The sequence below is a fragment of the Anticarsia gemmatalis genome, chromosome 11 (assembly GCF_050436995.1).
Source record: "Anticarsia gemmatalis isolate Benzon Research Colony breed Stoneville strain chromosome 11, ilAntGemm2 primary, whole genome shotgun sequence".
In the NCBI taxonomy this organism is placed as follows: Eukaryota; Metazoa; Arthropoda; class Insecta; order Lepidoptera; family Erebidae; genus Anticarsia; species Anticarsia gemmatalis.
This window is the reverse complement of record NC_134755.1, coordinates 898,729-914,229: the sequence shown is the minus strand read 5'-3', so window position 1 is coordinate 914,229 and position 15,501 is coordinate 898,729. Positions and strand designations below refer to the sequence as shown.

The following is a 15,501-nucleotide window of genomic DNA, read 5'->3' as shown; positions in this document are numbered from 1 at the left end:
GGACTCCCGTCGTCGTCCGTATTCGCAGAAATCTGTCTATCCGTGGTGATGGATCACTCACATTGTGTAGAAATTATACTTTGTATCGCGATTGACATGTTCGTTACAGAAGGATTTTTTGTGATATATTTTTCACAATATTGAAATTTAGACGGGTGTTATGTAGATATGGGTAAATGGATCGTATAGGTACCTAATCATATGGCATGACTTAAAAAAAAAATTTAACGCTGTGACATAAATTATCTGACATTTCACGTTTTACCGACTTGACTTTCTTTATTTAAAAACATATTTGGTGTTTTTCTGAATATTTTCGCTATTCGCCTACTAAATTCTGATCAATGATGCAAAACGACTTTTGACCTATCATAGACTAATAGAACGTTTAACGACTGTAGTAGGTTCTGGGTTAGTATTTGAAGCACATTATTGAGACTTAAGTAGGTAGTACCTATTTACCCACTAAGATACTTCCATACCTGCTATTCAATCAGAAAATAAATATTTACCTAAAAAATTGTTACCTATATCATGGGAAGGATCATCTCGTCATATACAAACTAGGCAGATACTAGAAACCTTTAAAGAACAAAGGAATGAACTAATTTCGGATAAGTACATTCATCTTATTCCCAAATAATTCCAAAAACTAGCCACAATCCAAACCACTTCTATCCAATACACAATTACACACACACATCGCAATACACGTCGTGTTTCATACTAGATCCATCATTCTGTCATCGCTGTACCCCCGACACGGACGTCTAACAATAACATTTTATACATTTGCAAGAAAAATCGCACTAAATCCCACTATTGAATAGATTTATCGCTTTTCTATGCTTCTGTATTGATTGGTTGAATAAGATGTGGGGAATTTATGCTGACGGTTTTTAGTGTATGGTCGAGAACACGTGCGTTAGGAAAATAGTCTCGTTTTCTACCTTCATTTCGAGTAGGTACCAAGACTATTTTCAAGTCTTATAAATAAATTTCAATAATAAATATAAATAAATATTTGGGTTAAAATTTGAAAGGTGCTTGCCAGAATCAAATCATTTATTAATTTAGATCAAATATTGACACTTAGGTATAATAGTCGTGAACTTATGATAGTCGTAAGTCGTCCAAATGCCTCTAAATTGATTAAATATTCTGATTAAGTAGTTGAGTATCTTAAAGGAACTCCATGAACAACGAGGTAGGACGGGAAAATTGCCGCGGTGAATTTAACACCTTTTTGGATAACTGATAGATAGGTATCTACCTACTTAGTTGTCAGGAAATTACTGAGGATAGAGGCTGATTTAAAAAAAAAGTCCTTAGGGGAGATCTAAGCTCACAATGGGACAGTATCCATTTGTTTTTTATCCATTATAATGGTATATACTAACTTTCAAAAAACAATGCGGAAATGTCTCAAACCGTAAAGAAATTCAGTGTTCAAGGTAGAAGTTAAAATACGTTATTAGCTGTTAAAAACACGGTTTAATTAACACAATGAACACAAAACCTAGGAATTGTAGTAAAATGTAATAGGCATTAAAATTCACTCCTTCCTTAATTAAGGGATTTCCTCATTGTTATTACGCCTAGATTAGTTCAACACGCGCAACTTAGTTAATACTAAGTAGAATGCTAGAGGGAAGTATTTTTAAAGCTTTCTATTTAATATTATTTAAACGGCACGTCACCCCATATTAATAATTAAATGTATTTATCAATTAATTTATCAATTAATTTGAGGAGCTCGTGGCTTAGTTAACAACAGCCGCGCGGATCGATCTCTGAGGTTAAGCTACGCTTGCCGAGGTTGTTCTGTGGATGGGTGACCATCTTATACATATCGAGTTCCTTCGTGTTTCGGAAGGCACGTTAAATTGTGGGTCCCGGCTGTAAATTTCGAAGATCTTTGACAGTCGTTAACAGTAGTCAGAAGCTTGAAAGTCTGACAACCAGTCTTACCGAAGAGTATCGTGTTATAACCCAGGTAACTGGGTTGTGGAGGTCAGATAGGCAGTCGCTCCATGTAAAACACTGGTATTCAGCTGCATCCGGTGAGACTGGAAGCCGACTCCAACATAGTTTGGAAAAAAGGCTAAGCCATGATGATTTATCAATTAATTTCAGGACGTAAAAATACCATAACAAAATATTCTATTTCTAAAGAACTAAAGCGCGAGTTCAATTACTACTAACGCCATCTAGGAAGCAGAGTCGTAAGTTTTTTTTAACAGATCTTGGAAAATGCTACGCCAAACTCTTTCTAGATTGTATTATAGTACAGCCGCTGAGTTATTACCGATTTGACAGATTACTCTTTAAATTAATCGATATAACCTTGCACGAACGATACATTTGCCGAATGATTTAGAATAAGTACCTCTTTAATATTAAACTTTGTGGCAAAATATCAGAATTAAGTAATTTTCCAATAAACACTGTTTCAAAACTTAAAATAGTCTGTAAATAATATGAAAACATTTATTTTTTGTTCTTTGGCGCGCTTGTACAAAGTTACATCGTGCAGATTCGTGCGTCTAGTTTTCATAGTGATGTGCTTAATTGTATTCGGTCCGAATTCATTGGAATAGGTATGATATTTATTTCAAGGAATATTGATGGAATATAGGAATGAGGAATATGGATATTTATTTTATTTCATCAAGGATACTCCACCTAATGAAAAACTTGTCTCTTTAACTATTATTGGTTTTGATTTTATTTAATTACACACTATACTAGAATATTTAAAAACAAACTGTTCCAAAATGATATTAGGGTTACTGGTTCAGTCACTTCACTAGTATTGTCAATCAATATGTGTCAAATCGGTAATAACTCAGCGGCCCTACTATAGGCACCGAAGATCACATTTTCGTAAAACCATTTAGCTATATTTGGCTAGCGGGTTCTTATGATTTTGTAGGTACTTATGTTTCTCCTGTTCAAATCAAAATTGTTCAATTCGCCGTGTATTCTACTTATATCCTTTTTTTCCTACGAAAAGGGAACAACACAAATAAAACACATAACATTTTAATAATATTGTATATTTACCGGTTTCGATCTTATCTTGGTATTTCAACACCTTTAACAGGAATTAATATATCACCAATTATAATTATTCTTGCAATATTTACCAATTTTAATACAAAACATGGATATAAATCCTTTTTAAATTTACATTACATATATACTTTTTATAATACGAAAATATTTTTTTCACTGGCAACAATTTGTGCTGACGTACAGCCAATCTCAGAGATTGTTTTGTTTAAATTGAAACAAAACAAGTTAAATATATTTATATTGTTCTAATCTCCCATTTTATTTTCGTTATACGTAACATCACATAAGAAGCTCTTAACGCATACTAGTAAAAAATAAATAAAAATATTTACATTGTGTTAACTCCCGATAATGTTGGAAGTAAGAGATTCTAATTAGTTGACGCTAGATTGGCTTATCCTGAAACAAAGAGAGAACAATAATGATTAAAATACACACATAAAGGAGTGTACTTTAGGATAGACACATTTAATGATGATTATTATAGTACATACACTTAAAATTCCCTTCGGCCGTGTATGATATCAGAGTTACAACGATCATTTTTTCTTCGTATGATACTGGTTACCAAACTCTGATATCATACACGGCCGAAGGGTTGAAATTATATATCAACAACCAAAGTTCCGATAACATGAGACTAATCTTTGAATTAAATTGGTGAAATTGCATTTAGTACAACTTTGCCCACACCTTCTGGTATAAGAGGTGCGATGATTAAATACATTTGAACCATCGACGATGACCCGTTTTAAATGTATGTGTAGTAGTTATGTATTGCTATCTAATAATGTCAAAAGTCAGTCATGTTTTGGCTGTTTTATTAATTAGTTATTTAATATCGTGGGTTTCACGTGCTGTTTCGTGGTTATCAGTTATGTTTATAGTGATAATGTAAAGTAATAAATTTTTAAATTAAATCGATCTTTTGTTTTTGTTGACTATTAAGACTTCCGATTTATCAGGAAATCAAAGAAATTTTATGGTAGTTGCGTGTGTTTTAAAGAAATCATTTTTTTGAAAATAATCTCGAGGCGGATTTTTTATAAATATGGAACTAAAATAGGTGTTCTTTTGTAAGAATGTAACTTATGACTACGGTAATGGCTATTTAGGGCGCCAATAGGGTACGCTACATAGTGTACAATTTTGCATCTCTTATATTTTTATGGGTTTAAAAAGGCAAAAATACAATCATTAAGATAATAAATAGTTGAGTAAGTGTAGAGCGTAAACTTACTTATTAGCGAGTACAGCGGACACGGCGGCGACGACGTCGGGTCCCTTGGGCAGCGCCAGTCCCTCGAGCGAGCGCGTGTAGGGCATGGGCACGTCGGCGCCCGTCACGCGCCACGCGGGCGCGTCCAGCTCGAAGAACGACGGAGACTCCATCACGCGCGCGCAGATCTCCGCGCCGATACCTGGCAATATTACCCGAGATTACTAAGTGATATTTTAAGAGTTCACTTTATATTCGATTTTTGATATTGTTTGTCCAAGTTTGTAAAAAATAACTAGTTTGTTTCCAGCAAGTAATAGAATAGAGACAAAAAAATGCTTTCACTGCTGCTTGCAATAAGTTTAATTAAGACGACTTATAACAATCATGTAACGGGAAAAATTGTATTTCAATATACATAAAAGCAGCTTCTTAGTTAAAAGTAAGCCACAAAATAAGTCGAAAAATCTAATTTCTAAAATATAAAACACGAAAATTTACAAAATAGACACAAGTTTTGGGAATACAAATAATGTTTGTACATACCGGACTGTGGCCAGCCCTGCTCCACAGTGACGAGGTGGTGGGTCTTAGCGATAGAGCGCGCGATCGTCTCGAAGTCCAGGGGACGTATCGACCTTAGGTTTATTACTTCACACTCGATACCTGAGAATATTAAATTATAACGTTAATAAATTATTTTATTCAGACACCTGATTCATATAAAAACATATTATCTCAGTCTCTAAACTTATTCTTGTCATAAGGGAATATGTTTCCTTTATGACATCTAGTTTTATTAAGTTTCGAATGATCATGACGAAAAAATATTGACAACCCAGCAAGTCATATGGATAAAACCTGAGTAGTACGGAAAGTAATTTTTACATACCGTTTCCAGCTAGTGTGTTAGCGGCCTGTAGCGCGGTGTCAGTCGCTTTACCCGCACATACCAGTGTTACGTGCTTGCCTTCTCTCTCTATCTTCGCTTTACCTGTAAATGTAATACAATAGTACTTATTCATTATCTGTATTTATAATAGTGCCTTACCCTACCCTAGTTAAGATAATATACCTTTAAAGTTAGTGACCAATACTGTAACTGCTTTTGGTGTAGTCGATTAAATTTTAGAAGAAAGCTAATAAGAATCGATATGAATCTGAATTTACACTCTAATTATGTAAAAAACTATTTCAAATACATAGCTTACTCCATTCAAATTATCAACATATACATAGCCCAGTTTAAACCACTTCTAAATAACTATCAGATGGATTTTTGACAGTTGTTTCCATACATTTACAGTCATTTTATTTTGCAAACAAGTTATCTGACACTTAAACAGGGAAATAGGCTTTTATAACACTTACCCCTTATCTATTCAATAGCGTCTTTTTTTGTATGAGTTTTAACGCTATTGAATATATAAACTGCCGCTAAATGTACCTCAGAAACCGGGGGTAAGTCAAATTTTATAAATGCTTACTAACCAATAGGCAGTACAAAGTCCTTGTCGAGTGCTTCATCAGTCATGTCGAACTTGACACCGTACAAGATCTCGTCTTCTAGCATCACTACTGGGTCGGGGTCACGGATGGCAGCCTTTAGAAGACCTGTAAATACAAATAACTTGGGTAATAAATACATTTAATTTATAGCAGATTACTTGGAAAAGAGAGGAATTTATTAAACTTATATTTAACGAAGTCCTATAGTAATAAGTATTTTCCTCAACCTAAGAACCTAGGCAATATTAATTGATTGTTATTCTTTCTTCCCTCACATTTTGATGGTTTTGTCATTACAGGAGGTGTAGCGTTATTCTGTTAGATGATTTTATAATAGCATTTCGGAGTGTTGAATAATTTAAACCTAGTAGAAATATTGTTAAAATCATTTGGCGATTAACAAGAGTGGCTAAGAGTTTCTTGCCAGCTCTTCTCATTGGCCCTACCTTCCGAAATGGCGATAAATTCATTCTTTGTATCAGTGACTGACTGACTGACACTTATGATAAGTGTCGGCATTTAACCGAAATGAATAAATGATTTGATTTTGATTATGACGTTAGCCTATAGATGCTTTTACTAATAGCATTTTAAAATTCAGTACAGGTTACGTGTTTGGCAGTCACTGCTTAAATTTTATCAGCTTTTTTGGCCTACCACTTCGACACAGAAGCTTACGTTAAACTAAATTGATCTACCTTTAGCATCCTCCGCGGAATAAGGCATGAGTACTTTAAGTCCTGGACAGTGGCTGTACCACGCGCCGAAGCACTGCGAGTGCTGAGCCGCGACACCGGCCGCCGCGCCGTTAGCACCGCGGAACACGATCGGCACGTTCACCTGACCGGCTGACATGTAGAATGTTTTCGCTGCTGAGTTAATGATCTGAAAGAATTGAATAGATATTAGAAGATTATTGCAGTGTTCTGTCATTTTCTTAGGTGATCATAGTGCAGAACAAAAAATAATTTACGTAGGTACTTTTTGAGTAAATGATTAATAACCATACATCCTTACAAAACTTTCGCACTGTGAATAAGTATATGTATTTTATTTAACCTATAAGTGTCCCATTGTCGGGCAAAGGTCTCCCCCAAACTCCTTAACCCGCCTCTATCCTCAGCGAAGCTTCCAGGTAGGCATCATTATAGTCAAATAAATTATCCTTTTGGAGTATAGGTTGTTCAGGTCATCCAAAGGTCTTTGCCCTCGGTAACCACTCCACCAAACCATTCGTAACGTAACGTCATATTTCTTCAGAACTGAGATCATGTTTTTATATGTCCTTAGAAACATATGTCGGCTTCGGTGGCATAAGTGTAGGTTAGTAAAGCTGCCAAATGGCATAGATTCAGGGCTACACTGTAAGAGCTTCGAATATGAACTATTTTGATTAAGTTCTACAAAATTTTTGTGAACTAACACTCCTAAAATCGAAGATTTTTCAAAACCTTTCTTTACTCATTTATAAAATCATGAGATCTCAGAACAAACACAGACATACAGATGAACAGACAAACACATTAGATACAGTAATAAACAGCAATCTGAGCTTGATAAGATAACATTAGTTGATAACACATAAATCTTGCAGACATCAGTTCAATGATAAACTTTATCACTCAGATGTTATGTATTAAGTACATCAATCAAGAACATGTTTTATGCATAGAAAGAAACATAATATTATACACACAGTTCTGGTTATTAACTACTCGAGGGCTGGCCCAACTTTGTCCGGGTATAGTACAAATTCATCCTGTTGATTCTATCCCCATAGGCATTTTGATCCTATTAATCCCATATAAACCTTGCCCCAACCGTTACAAACATAAAATCGGATGAACATTGACCACCTAGAGGCCGGGTGTATGCCATGGCATGTCGGCCATGCTATGGACTCTTATGTGTAACAATAACATCAGAAACCACTAAACTAATATCATCAGATAATAATTGTAGAAAAAAATCTATTTTGTTCAAAATAAATTGTATTTCATTCTATTAGCACTCTATGGAACAGGTCACAATCTAAATAGTGAGTAATAAACATAGCAATAAGTAATTTATGCACTACACTGCTAATGTACCACTTGATTTAAAACAATGATGGTGAACAATCTGATCATTAATTGATAAGTAAACTACTTCTATGGCTATAAAACATGGCTAGTTAGTAATTGATTGAGTACAGTTCAATAGTGCAATAAAGTACATACTATGAATACAATATACAAACAGACATTAAGTATATTATGTTCAAAACCCTTTTCCCATAGGAGTAGACAGAGAGACATCGCATTTTAGTTACGATTTCTAACTGACTGCACGTCAACTGATCAGAATACATACATAATACATAATAATATGTACAAAATATCCTTCTCTGCCCACACCATCAGGTATAAAAACAGGAAGTGTATTCTAGCCAGTCTTTGCATACAGCCAGTCAAACATCCCAGATTCTGTGTGAAAAATAATTGTAAAAAATACAGCAATATAAACTCACATGGTCAATAGCCTGCATAGAGAAGTTCATGGTCATGAACTCACAGATGGGCTTGAGGCCAGCGAAGGCCGCTCCTACTGCAATACCGGCAAAACCAATCTCTGTGATGGGAGTGTCAATCACTCTTTTATCACCATATTTCTTCCATAGGCCCCTGAAAATTAAGACAAAACTTTAATTTATAATGTATAATTATTACATGTTATGTTTTTCAAGGGCTTCCATGTATTGCTAGATAAAATTCACTTGCGGGGGTATAGTTCAGGGACAGGAGTTTCAATGGGACATCACCATAAAGAAAAATTGTTGACTAATAATTTTTAATGACCAATGAAAGAAACTTTTTTCTACTAGGATTGATTTCAGTTCTAGTTGTAAAACTACATACAGGTGTATCTAAGAATTAAATAAATAATCACTATCAGTGTGGAATGTGAGCACTCAAATATACATTTTCAAACAGAATAATTAGCTACCTATTTATAGAATGATTGTTTTCTCAAAATGTTATGAATTTCATTCATTATTTGATGATTGTGGGCATTTCCTTACTCTGATTATAGTACATAAAATAGCATAGCTATGTGTTGTTATACAGTTCATATTTCACAAACATTGACAGGAAGTTGTATGTCATATCATTGTCAAGTTCAAAACACCTAAACTACTGAAACATTTCAATAAATACTATTATAGTATTTCATGTATAAAATATGGGCTGAAATAGTCCAGTTCACTATAATAATTGCTCTCTAATAGTTAGCTGAAGGTTATGAATAATAATTCGCTACATTCCACGAACAGACCTGTGTACTTGTAATCTGTCAACAAACTTGTTGGTTATGTAATATTAAAACACATTTTTATAAGTAATGAACAGAGAAACATCAAATTTTATGCGAAAATATATCCGTATATACGATATACGTAACAAATATATGTACTGGAATGTTTCAAAGTGCGGGAAAACGTACAGTGATAAGGTTATGTACTCCGTTACCTTGTAACTTTGTAAGCACCGTCATATTGAGCGACTTCTTCACCCAAAACGAAGACCTTCTCGTCTCTTTCCATCTCCTCGTCGATCGCCATGTTCAAGGCATCACGTACGGTAACCGGCTTTGTAGCCAGCACACTCGATGATGAGAAATTACGACGGGAAACCCGTGATAACCAGCTGAACACCACCGGCGACGATTTCAACGCCATTTTCACTAATAAATTATATTTTTACGCTTAATAAATAAAATAAACAATACTTATAAGCTTATAGGGAGGTAATTTGATTTGATATTAGTCGAAAATGATTTTAAAATCGTTATTTTGTTTCGACGAAGGATGAATGGAGGTCGTAATTTGACAAGGTGAAGTTCGTCCGGACGGTACGTGTCAAATAAATGTCAAACAGTTTGCGGTCCGTTTATCAGAAAATTATGCACATATATAATTATTTAAAGCTTGTTTATCAATTTAAAAGATTTTTCTAGATATACAGGTTTAAAAATATTTTTATAATCAAAACCGCATTATTACTTATCTCTCGTAATCACAAAAACTTCTTGTAACGTAAAGTAACGTGCTGAACAAGATTGTGAGAATCCACCAAGCGTTTCAAATTCTGCTGAGGTTTTTACATAAAACACCAGATGGGTCTTTTCACAATAAATAAAAATATATTTCATTCATGGAATATCAAAGATACAGATTTTTAATCGTCATTTTGACAATTGCTAACAAATTTTTTTGTAGGTCCTAAATCAATTTTTAATTGTACCTAGAGATTTAAATATAGTTGCTTACAATTATATTTAAATAAAAAATAATAATGTTAAAGTAGATACCTCGGCATTTTAAATGCCTTTGCTCAGACATAACAAAATAGCATCCCACACAAAGAAATTATTCAAACAATTGCTTTCTACTAGAGAAAAACAATTATTTCGTGGAGGTGTTTATTCTTAGACAGGTATTTCGCCAGACTTTAACCCAATTAGCAAATACCTAGCTTAGCTAACAGGTAAATTTAATTAAAATAACTTTGACTAGATTGACGTTTAGAATAAGAAAGCAGGCTGGATATAAAACGAATCTAAGGCCCGCTAAATAATGTTGGAAAGTGGTTCGGTACATACCTACACAATTAAATCGCAAAGTCTGTTTTGTAGGGGTGAGAATATTAGAAACTTTGGATTTTTTAAAACATAGGTACAGTCAATTTCTAATTCTAACAATCGATTTTTTGGCCAGAAATATTGGATTTAACAAATTTTTACGCTTACATAGTTTTATATTTCCTTAATCAAATGAAACTCAAAAAAAGTGAAATGCCTTGAAAATCCCGCTCAATGTTTCCACCAAACTTTTATTTTTATAAATTTACGCCATCCTTATCCTTCTTGACTTCATGCGACAATACAATTTTTTAGGTCAACAAATTGATGAATCCAAGCATATTTTATTATTAAAACAAGATTTTTGTAAAACTATTATTTGTAGTGAAAACAAAAACGATAAAAAAAAACTAGTATAGTCACCTAGCCCAATCACATATTTTCTACTGTTACGTAACATAATGCATTTTTAAGTACCTAGTGCTTAGACAGGAACTACCTTCATAAATTAAATTATTGCACGATGTTTTAATTCTCAGCTGTCGCGCCATGTTTCTAATTTTTAAAGTTTAACAGACTGTGGTACGAATTTTGTGCTTCTCTTTGTAAATTTAATTATCAACTCGTGATTTTCGTGTATCATTGTGAACTAAAAGACCTGTATTTGGTGTCAGTGTATCTCTAACTTGTGATCTTGTGCGCGGCCACCGCTACGGAGATACAACAAGTTAACCATGCCACCATGGCACAGCTTGGTGAACAACGGAACTGGAGCATGGGTAAGAAACCGCTATTACCGCATTATTATAACAAATAATAATTATACTATAACAAATATTATTATGTATGCAAAGAAGTTCCTTACAATTGATAAAGTGCAAAAGTATAGTTTATAAAAAGAACAGTCGAATGTGCTGGATAGCTTGTCGTTAAGTATTCCAAATTTGAAAAACTTATTTTGAATGCAAACGAGATGGAAGAGTTGGTGATTTAGTAGCAAAGTCGCGCAGATCGATCGCTCAGGTTAAGCTACACTTGCCGAGGTTGGTCAGTGGATGGGTGACCGACCGTATTACTATGCCGTATTATTACTGAGTTTTTCCATGTTTCGGAAGTTACGTTAAATTGTGTATGGTCTATGTTAAATATTGCATTTTTGCTGCATCCGGTGATACTGGGGGCTGACTCCAACATAATATAGTTGGACGAAAGGCTGGGCTAATATTATTATACTTATTTCGATTTAAATCAGTTGAAAACTTCAGGTCGTAATGTCATTAAGTCTATTTATAACCTTTTCACTCTATTATATCTCTGGTTATTACGGTCCATTGTAAGAAAAAGGGTCCATATTGTATTATTTTCACAAATAAAACCTTTCCACTAATTACCTTCCTTCCGGGGTTTGGACCCGAACCCATAGTAATGCGAACGTTTTCCACACGTCATTAATTATCCCCATGGGCTCTGGGTTCTCGTAAATAAACTAATATCTGTACGAAGTCCAGAGTGTCCCGGACAACGGGCGTTGGAGGTGCGAGTGATAGCGAAATGAACAGCGGGTACCTGAATTTGCTACAAATTCTTTACTGGTTGTATTCGAAATGTATTCTATAAAAGTCTAGGTATGATAAAATTTTGAGAGTCTTTCTTGAGTTTGCCACTAAATTGTCAAATCGATTGAAATCAATATGGGTAAGGTATTCTACAAAAAGTGTTAGGATTGGGTAGACTTTTTCACGTAAATTCTAAATTGACATTTTTTACTTGGTTAATGCATGAAATTGCATCCCCTACGCCCAGGGGTATGTGGGATAGGTGGGGCTCTCCTAACCAGAAGGGCTAGGCCTACCCACTAAACCACCAAGGTGTATTACCATGACAAAATTATATTGGAACTCTTTTTAAAAAGTTTGTAACCTAATTCATGTTTTCTGCGAACAACAATTTCTGCAAATCCATTTTCTTTAGGGAAGTTGAGAAAAATTGTCTACGACAATTCACCTCCCGGTAATACGTACCATTAGCTACATATGGCCAAGAAATTACTCTCAGCTGACTTACACGGTTGTCCTAATTAATTCAATTACTAGGTCACTCGCTCCCTCGATTCTTGTTCTTTGGGACCGTACCCGAAAATGCGGCCAAAAACAGACTGGCATTAAATCTTTACAGTTGCAAGCGTCCTTGGCCTATTTACATGAGTCGGGTAACTCTTTACCGGAAAACTTGTATCTTACATGCTCTGGCTGCATGGCGCGGCCGGATAAGAAAAAAGAAAAATGTAATTCCTTTTTTCAAAGTTGTTGTTTAGGTGAAGGTTAGTTTTCTTTTTTTTGTCGATGGAAATTATTGCTTAAATGGATATAGGCACAAAACGTTTTTACGTAACGTATGCGTGTATGTAACTTTCTATGTTCGAAAGATTGTCTTTTATGTATGTTCACTGACTTTTCCTTCATTTATGGAGTCATTTTCGAAATTATTTATTATAGTAATTTACGTGTTGACTTGTAGATTTGTGATTTTTTTTTATTTTGAGCGTGATCGGTATAAAACCATTGTTTAATTATGTTTTAAATTATGAGAATTACGGCTATTTTCAATACTTGTGGACAAGTGTCGGTTAGTTTATCAAGATCCTTAGACAGATTTTTTCGTACATTTGCGGTCATATTATGTAGCAGAGCAATTCAATATCTGTGGGTCTTGAGTCTTGCCTTTGAGTCTCTGAGTATCTTAAGGTGAGTGAGATGAATGCATTTCCTATTCTTTATTAAAAAATGACACAACTTTTACTGATTATCTGCGTTGCCATTTAACTTTTAAGAACTTACTCGACGTAATTTTTTATAACCGTCGTTGTAAACCGTCTGGCGATCAAGGATTATAGCCTCCTTGAAGGCTGAAGGCTAATGGCTGTTTTATTCCCATCAATAAACGACTGACCATTTGCTCCGGGGTACTTTGAGGTATTTGCTGTTACCAAACATGTTTGCTAAAGTAAGGTTTATGTTTCACGGTCACCTGAAATGTAAACGTACATATATTATGGTTATGCCAAAGTCAATGATATTCCTGAGGCCTTTTTAATTGCGCAAAGTTTAACTTTACTAAATTAGTCAAGAATTAAACTCATCGGGCTAAGAACATAAATGTTAATTTGTATTATAGGTGCTAAAGTGTGTATGTCTGTCTGTTACCCCTTCACAGCTGAACTACTGAAACTAGTTTGATAAAAGCATGAAAATGGTTACTTAGAATTTAACATAACCCTTCCACAACATATTTCATGCCAGCATAACGGTGTAGGTCAACTAGTATAAAAAAACTTACGTAGGTTACATTTCCACGTGTCGAATGCCAGTAGTCACTATACTTTTTAAAATCCTTTTTTTTACATCCCGTTGATCGATTCTAAAGTCTCGGGAAACGAAAGTCAAAATCTGTAGCCCATTGCTTCTAAAATAACGAATAATCATAACTCACTTGAAGGGTTTTGAACTGTCGTTAAAACTCCTTAGTCCGGTAACCTTGAAAGTACTTCGTAACCAGGTCAAAAGCGGCCTGAATTCTAAGGACCGGTCCCTATCAGGCAACATGCAAATGCACGCCTTTTGTTCGCAAGATCGAGTGTGTTTAGGCATGGTGAAATATTCTCTCGGTTGTTTTGATGGCTTGACTGGAAAATTTTCTGTAGATTTTTGGTCTAAAATATTTTAGTTGTGGTAAAAATTTGCGGTAGTTGCATATCAATCACAAATTCTGAAGCTGAATTCCTGGTTTAGGTAAAACGATAAGACGGATTTAAATTCGGAAATACTATTCTTACAGACAGTTTAGAGTTTGTTAGTTTTGCCAGATTGTTTCAGACTTTGTGTTTATAATTTTGAAATAAGAAAATGTCGATCTATACGCCTTTACAACTGTGAAAAAAAAACGGATTTGCTGCAGATTTTACATGAAATAAGTCAAATTTTGTCTTAAACCCAGTTTTTGATAATTTGAACATATTGATTAAGCAAGTATTCAGTTTATAGTCGTATTTTTAGAGTTACCTTCAATATTATACATATAGGCAGTAGCCGTATGTAAAATAATGTAATTTTTCTAATAAATTATTTAATCAAACTATTTATGAACGCTCTCTATTTAGTAAAACTATTTAAAACTAGCTGACCCGCGCAACTTCGCTTGCGTCACAAAAGAGAGAATGGGTCAACATTTTCCCCGTTTTTGTAACATTTTTCGTTGCTACTCCGCTTCTAATGACCGTAGCGTGATGTTATATAGCCTATAGCCTTCCTCGATAAATGGGCTATCTAACACTGAAAGATTTTTTCAAATCGGACCAGTAGTTCCTGAGATTAGCGCGTTCAAACAAACAAACAAACCAACAAACAAACTCTTCAGCTTTATTATATTAGTATAGATACGTAAATGGACGGATGCTAAGCTAAGTACAAAACTGTCCTAAAATAAACGGATTCCAAGGCATTAGATGCCTAATTTTGTGCTAAATCTGAGTCCTTGTATTTGCATAAAGCCATTTAATGCCGTGCCTCTACTTCGGAATGGGGTTAAGGAAGTAAAATTCAATTTTTCAAGAGCTTTGAAAGTAGGACAATTTCGTTCCTGGTTTGTTTAAGCGAATTTTGATGATACTTATTCAATAAGTAGACTGTTATGCTTAAGTTATGCATTTAGGATAATATGCAGTGTTGTTTTAATTGCAATATAGTTTAAAGATGCGTGTAGGATAGTCCAGAAGCTTTAGTTTATTAAAGTTAGGTCGATTTTAGTTAAAATAATTTTAGACTTTTGTAGACTTTACATAAACAATATCCTGATTTTTTAAAGAGACGTGGTATATTCTATTCCTGAATCATCTGCAATAGATGGACACAGGCCAATGATGATGACGATGATGGTATAAAAATATTTCAAGTTTATCTTGTTATAAACGTAGTTAATACTTGTGTTGCTTTCAGACTTCTGCTTTCCTTAAATATTTCCTTACAAACTTTCGCATTTATAATATTAGTAAAGCTTTCGTAGTATGTAAGAGCTGGGTG

General features: G+C 34.4%; 1 protein-coding gene across 1 annotated transcript; it reads right to left on the bottom strand.

The window, feature by feature from the left end:
* Positions 1 to 3,048: 3,048 nt before the first annotated feature.
* Positions 3,049 to 9,698, bottom strand: Pdhb (Pyruvate dehydrogenase E1 beta subunit). The gene is made up of 8 exons (XM_076120010.1): positions 9,316 to 9,698; positions 8,316 to 8,469; positions 6,505 to 6,691; positions 5,789 to 5,911; positions 5,190 to 5,291; positions 4,844 to 4,963; positions 4,319 to 4,499; positions 3,049 to 3,477 (listed from the first exon to the last, which is right to left on the bottom strand). Exons 1-8 carry the CDS (start codon positions 9,522 to 9,524, stop codon positions 3,453 to 3,455), a joined length of 1,101 nt encoding a protein of 366 aa, XP_075976125.1. The 5' UTR covers positions 9,525 to 9,698; the 3' UTR covers positions 3,049 to 3,452.
* Between the last annotated feature and the right edge of the window lie 5,803 nt (positions 9,699 to 15,501).

Bases quoted from the DNA above. Each gene is read 5' to 3' on its own strand.
- Pdhb (XM_076120010.1), bottom strand. From the start codon at position 9,524: ATGGCGTTGAAATCGTCGCCGGTGGTGTTCAGCTGGTTATCACGGGTT. The intron at 6,692-8,315 runs GTGAGTTTATAT...CAATTCTTTCAG, and splicing joins CTATGCAGGCTATTGACCAT to ATCATTAACTCAGCAGCGAA. The intron at 5,292-5,788 runs GTTAGTAAGCAT...TTACATTTACAG, and splicing joins GGACTTTGTACTGCCTATTG to GTAAAGCGAAGATAGAGAGA.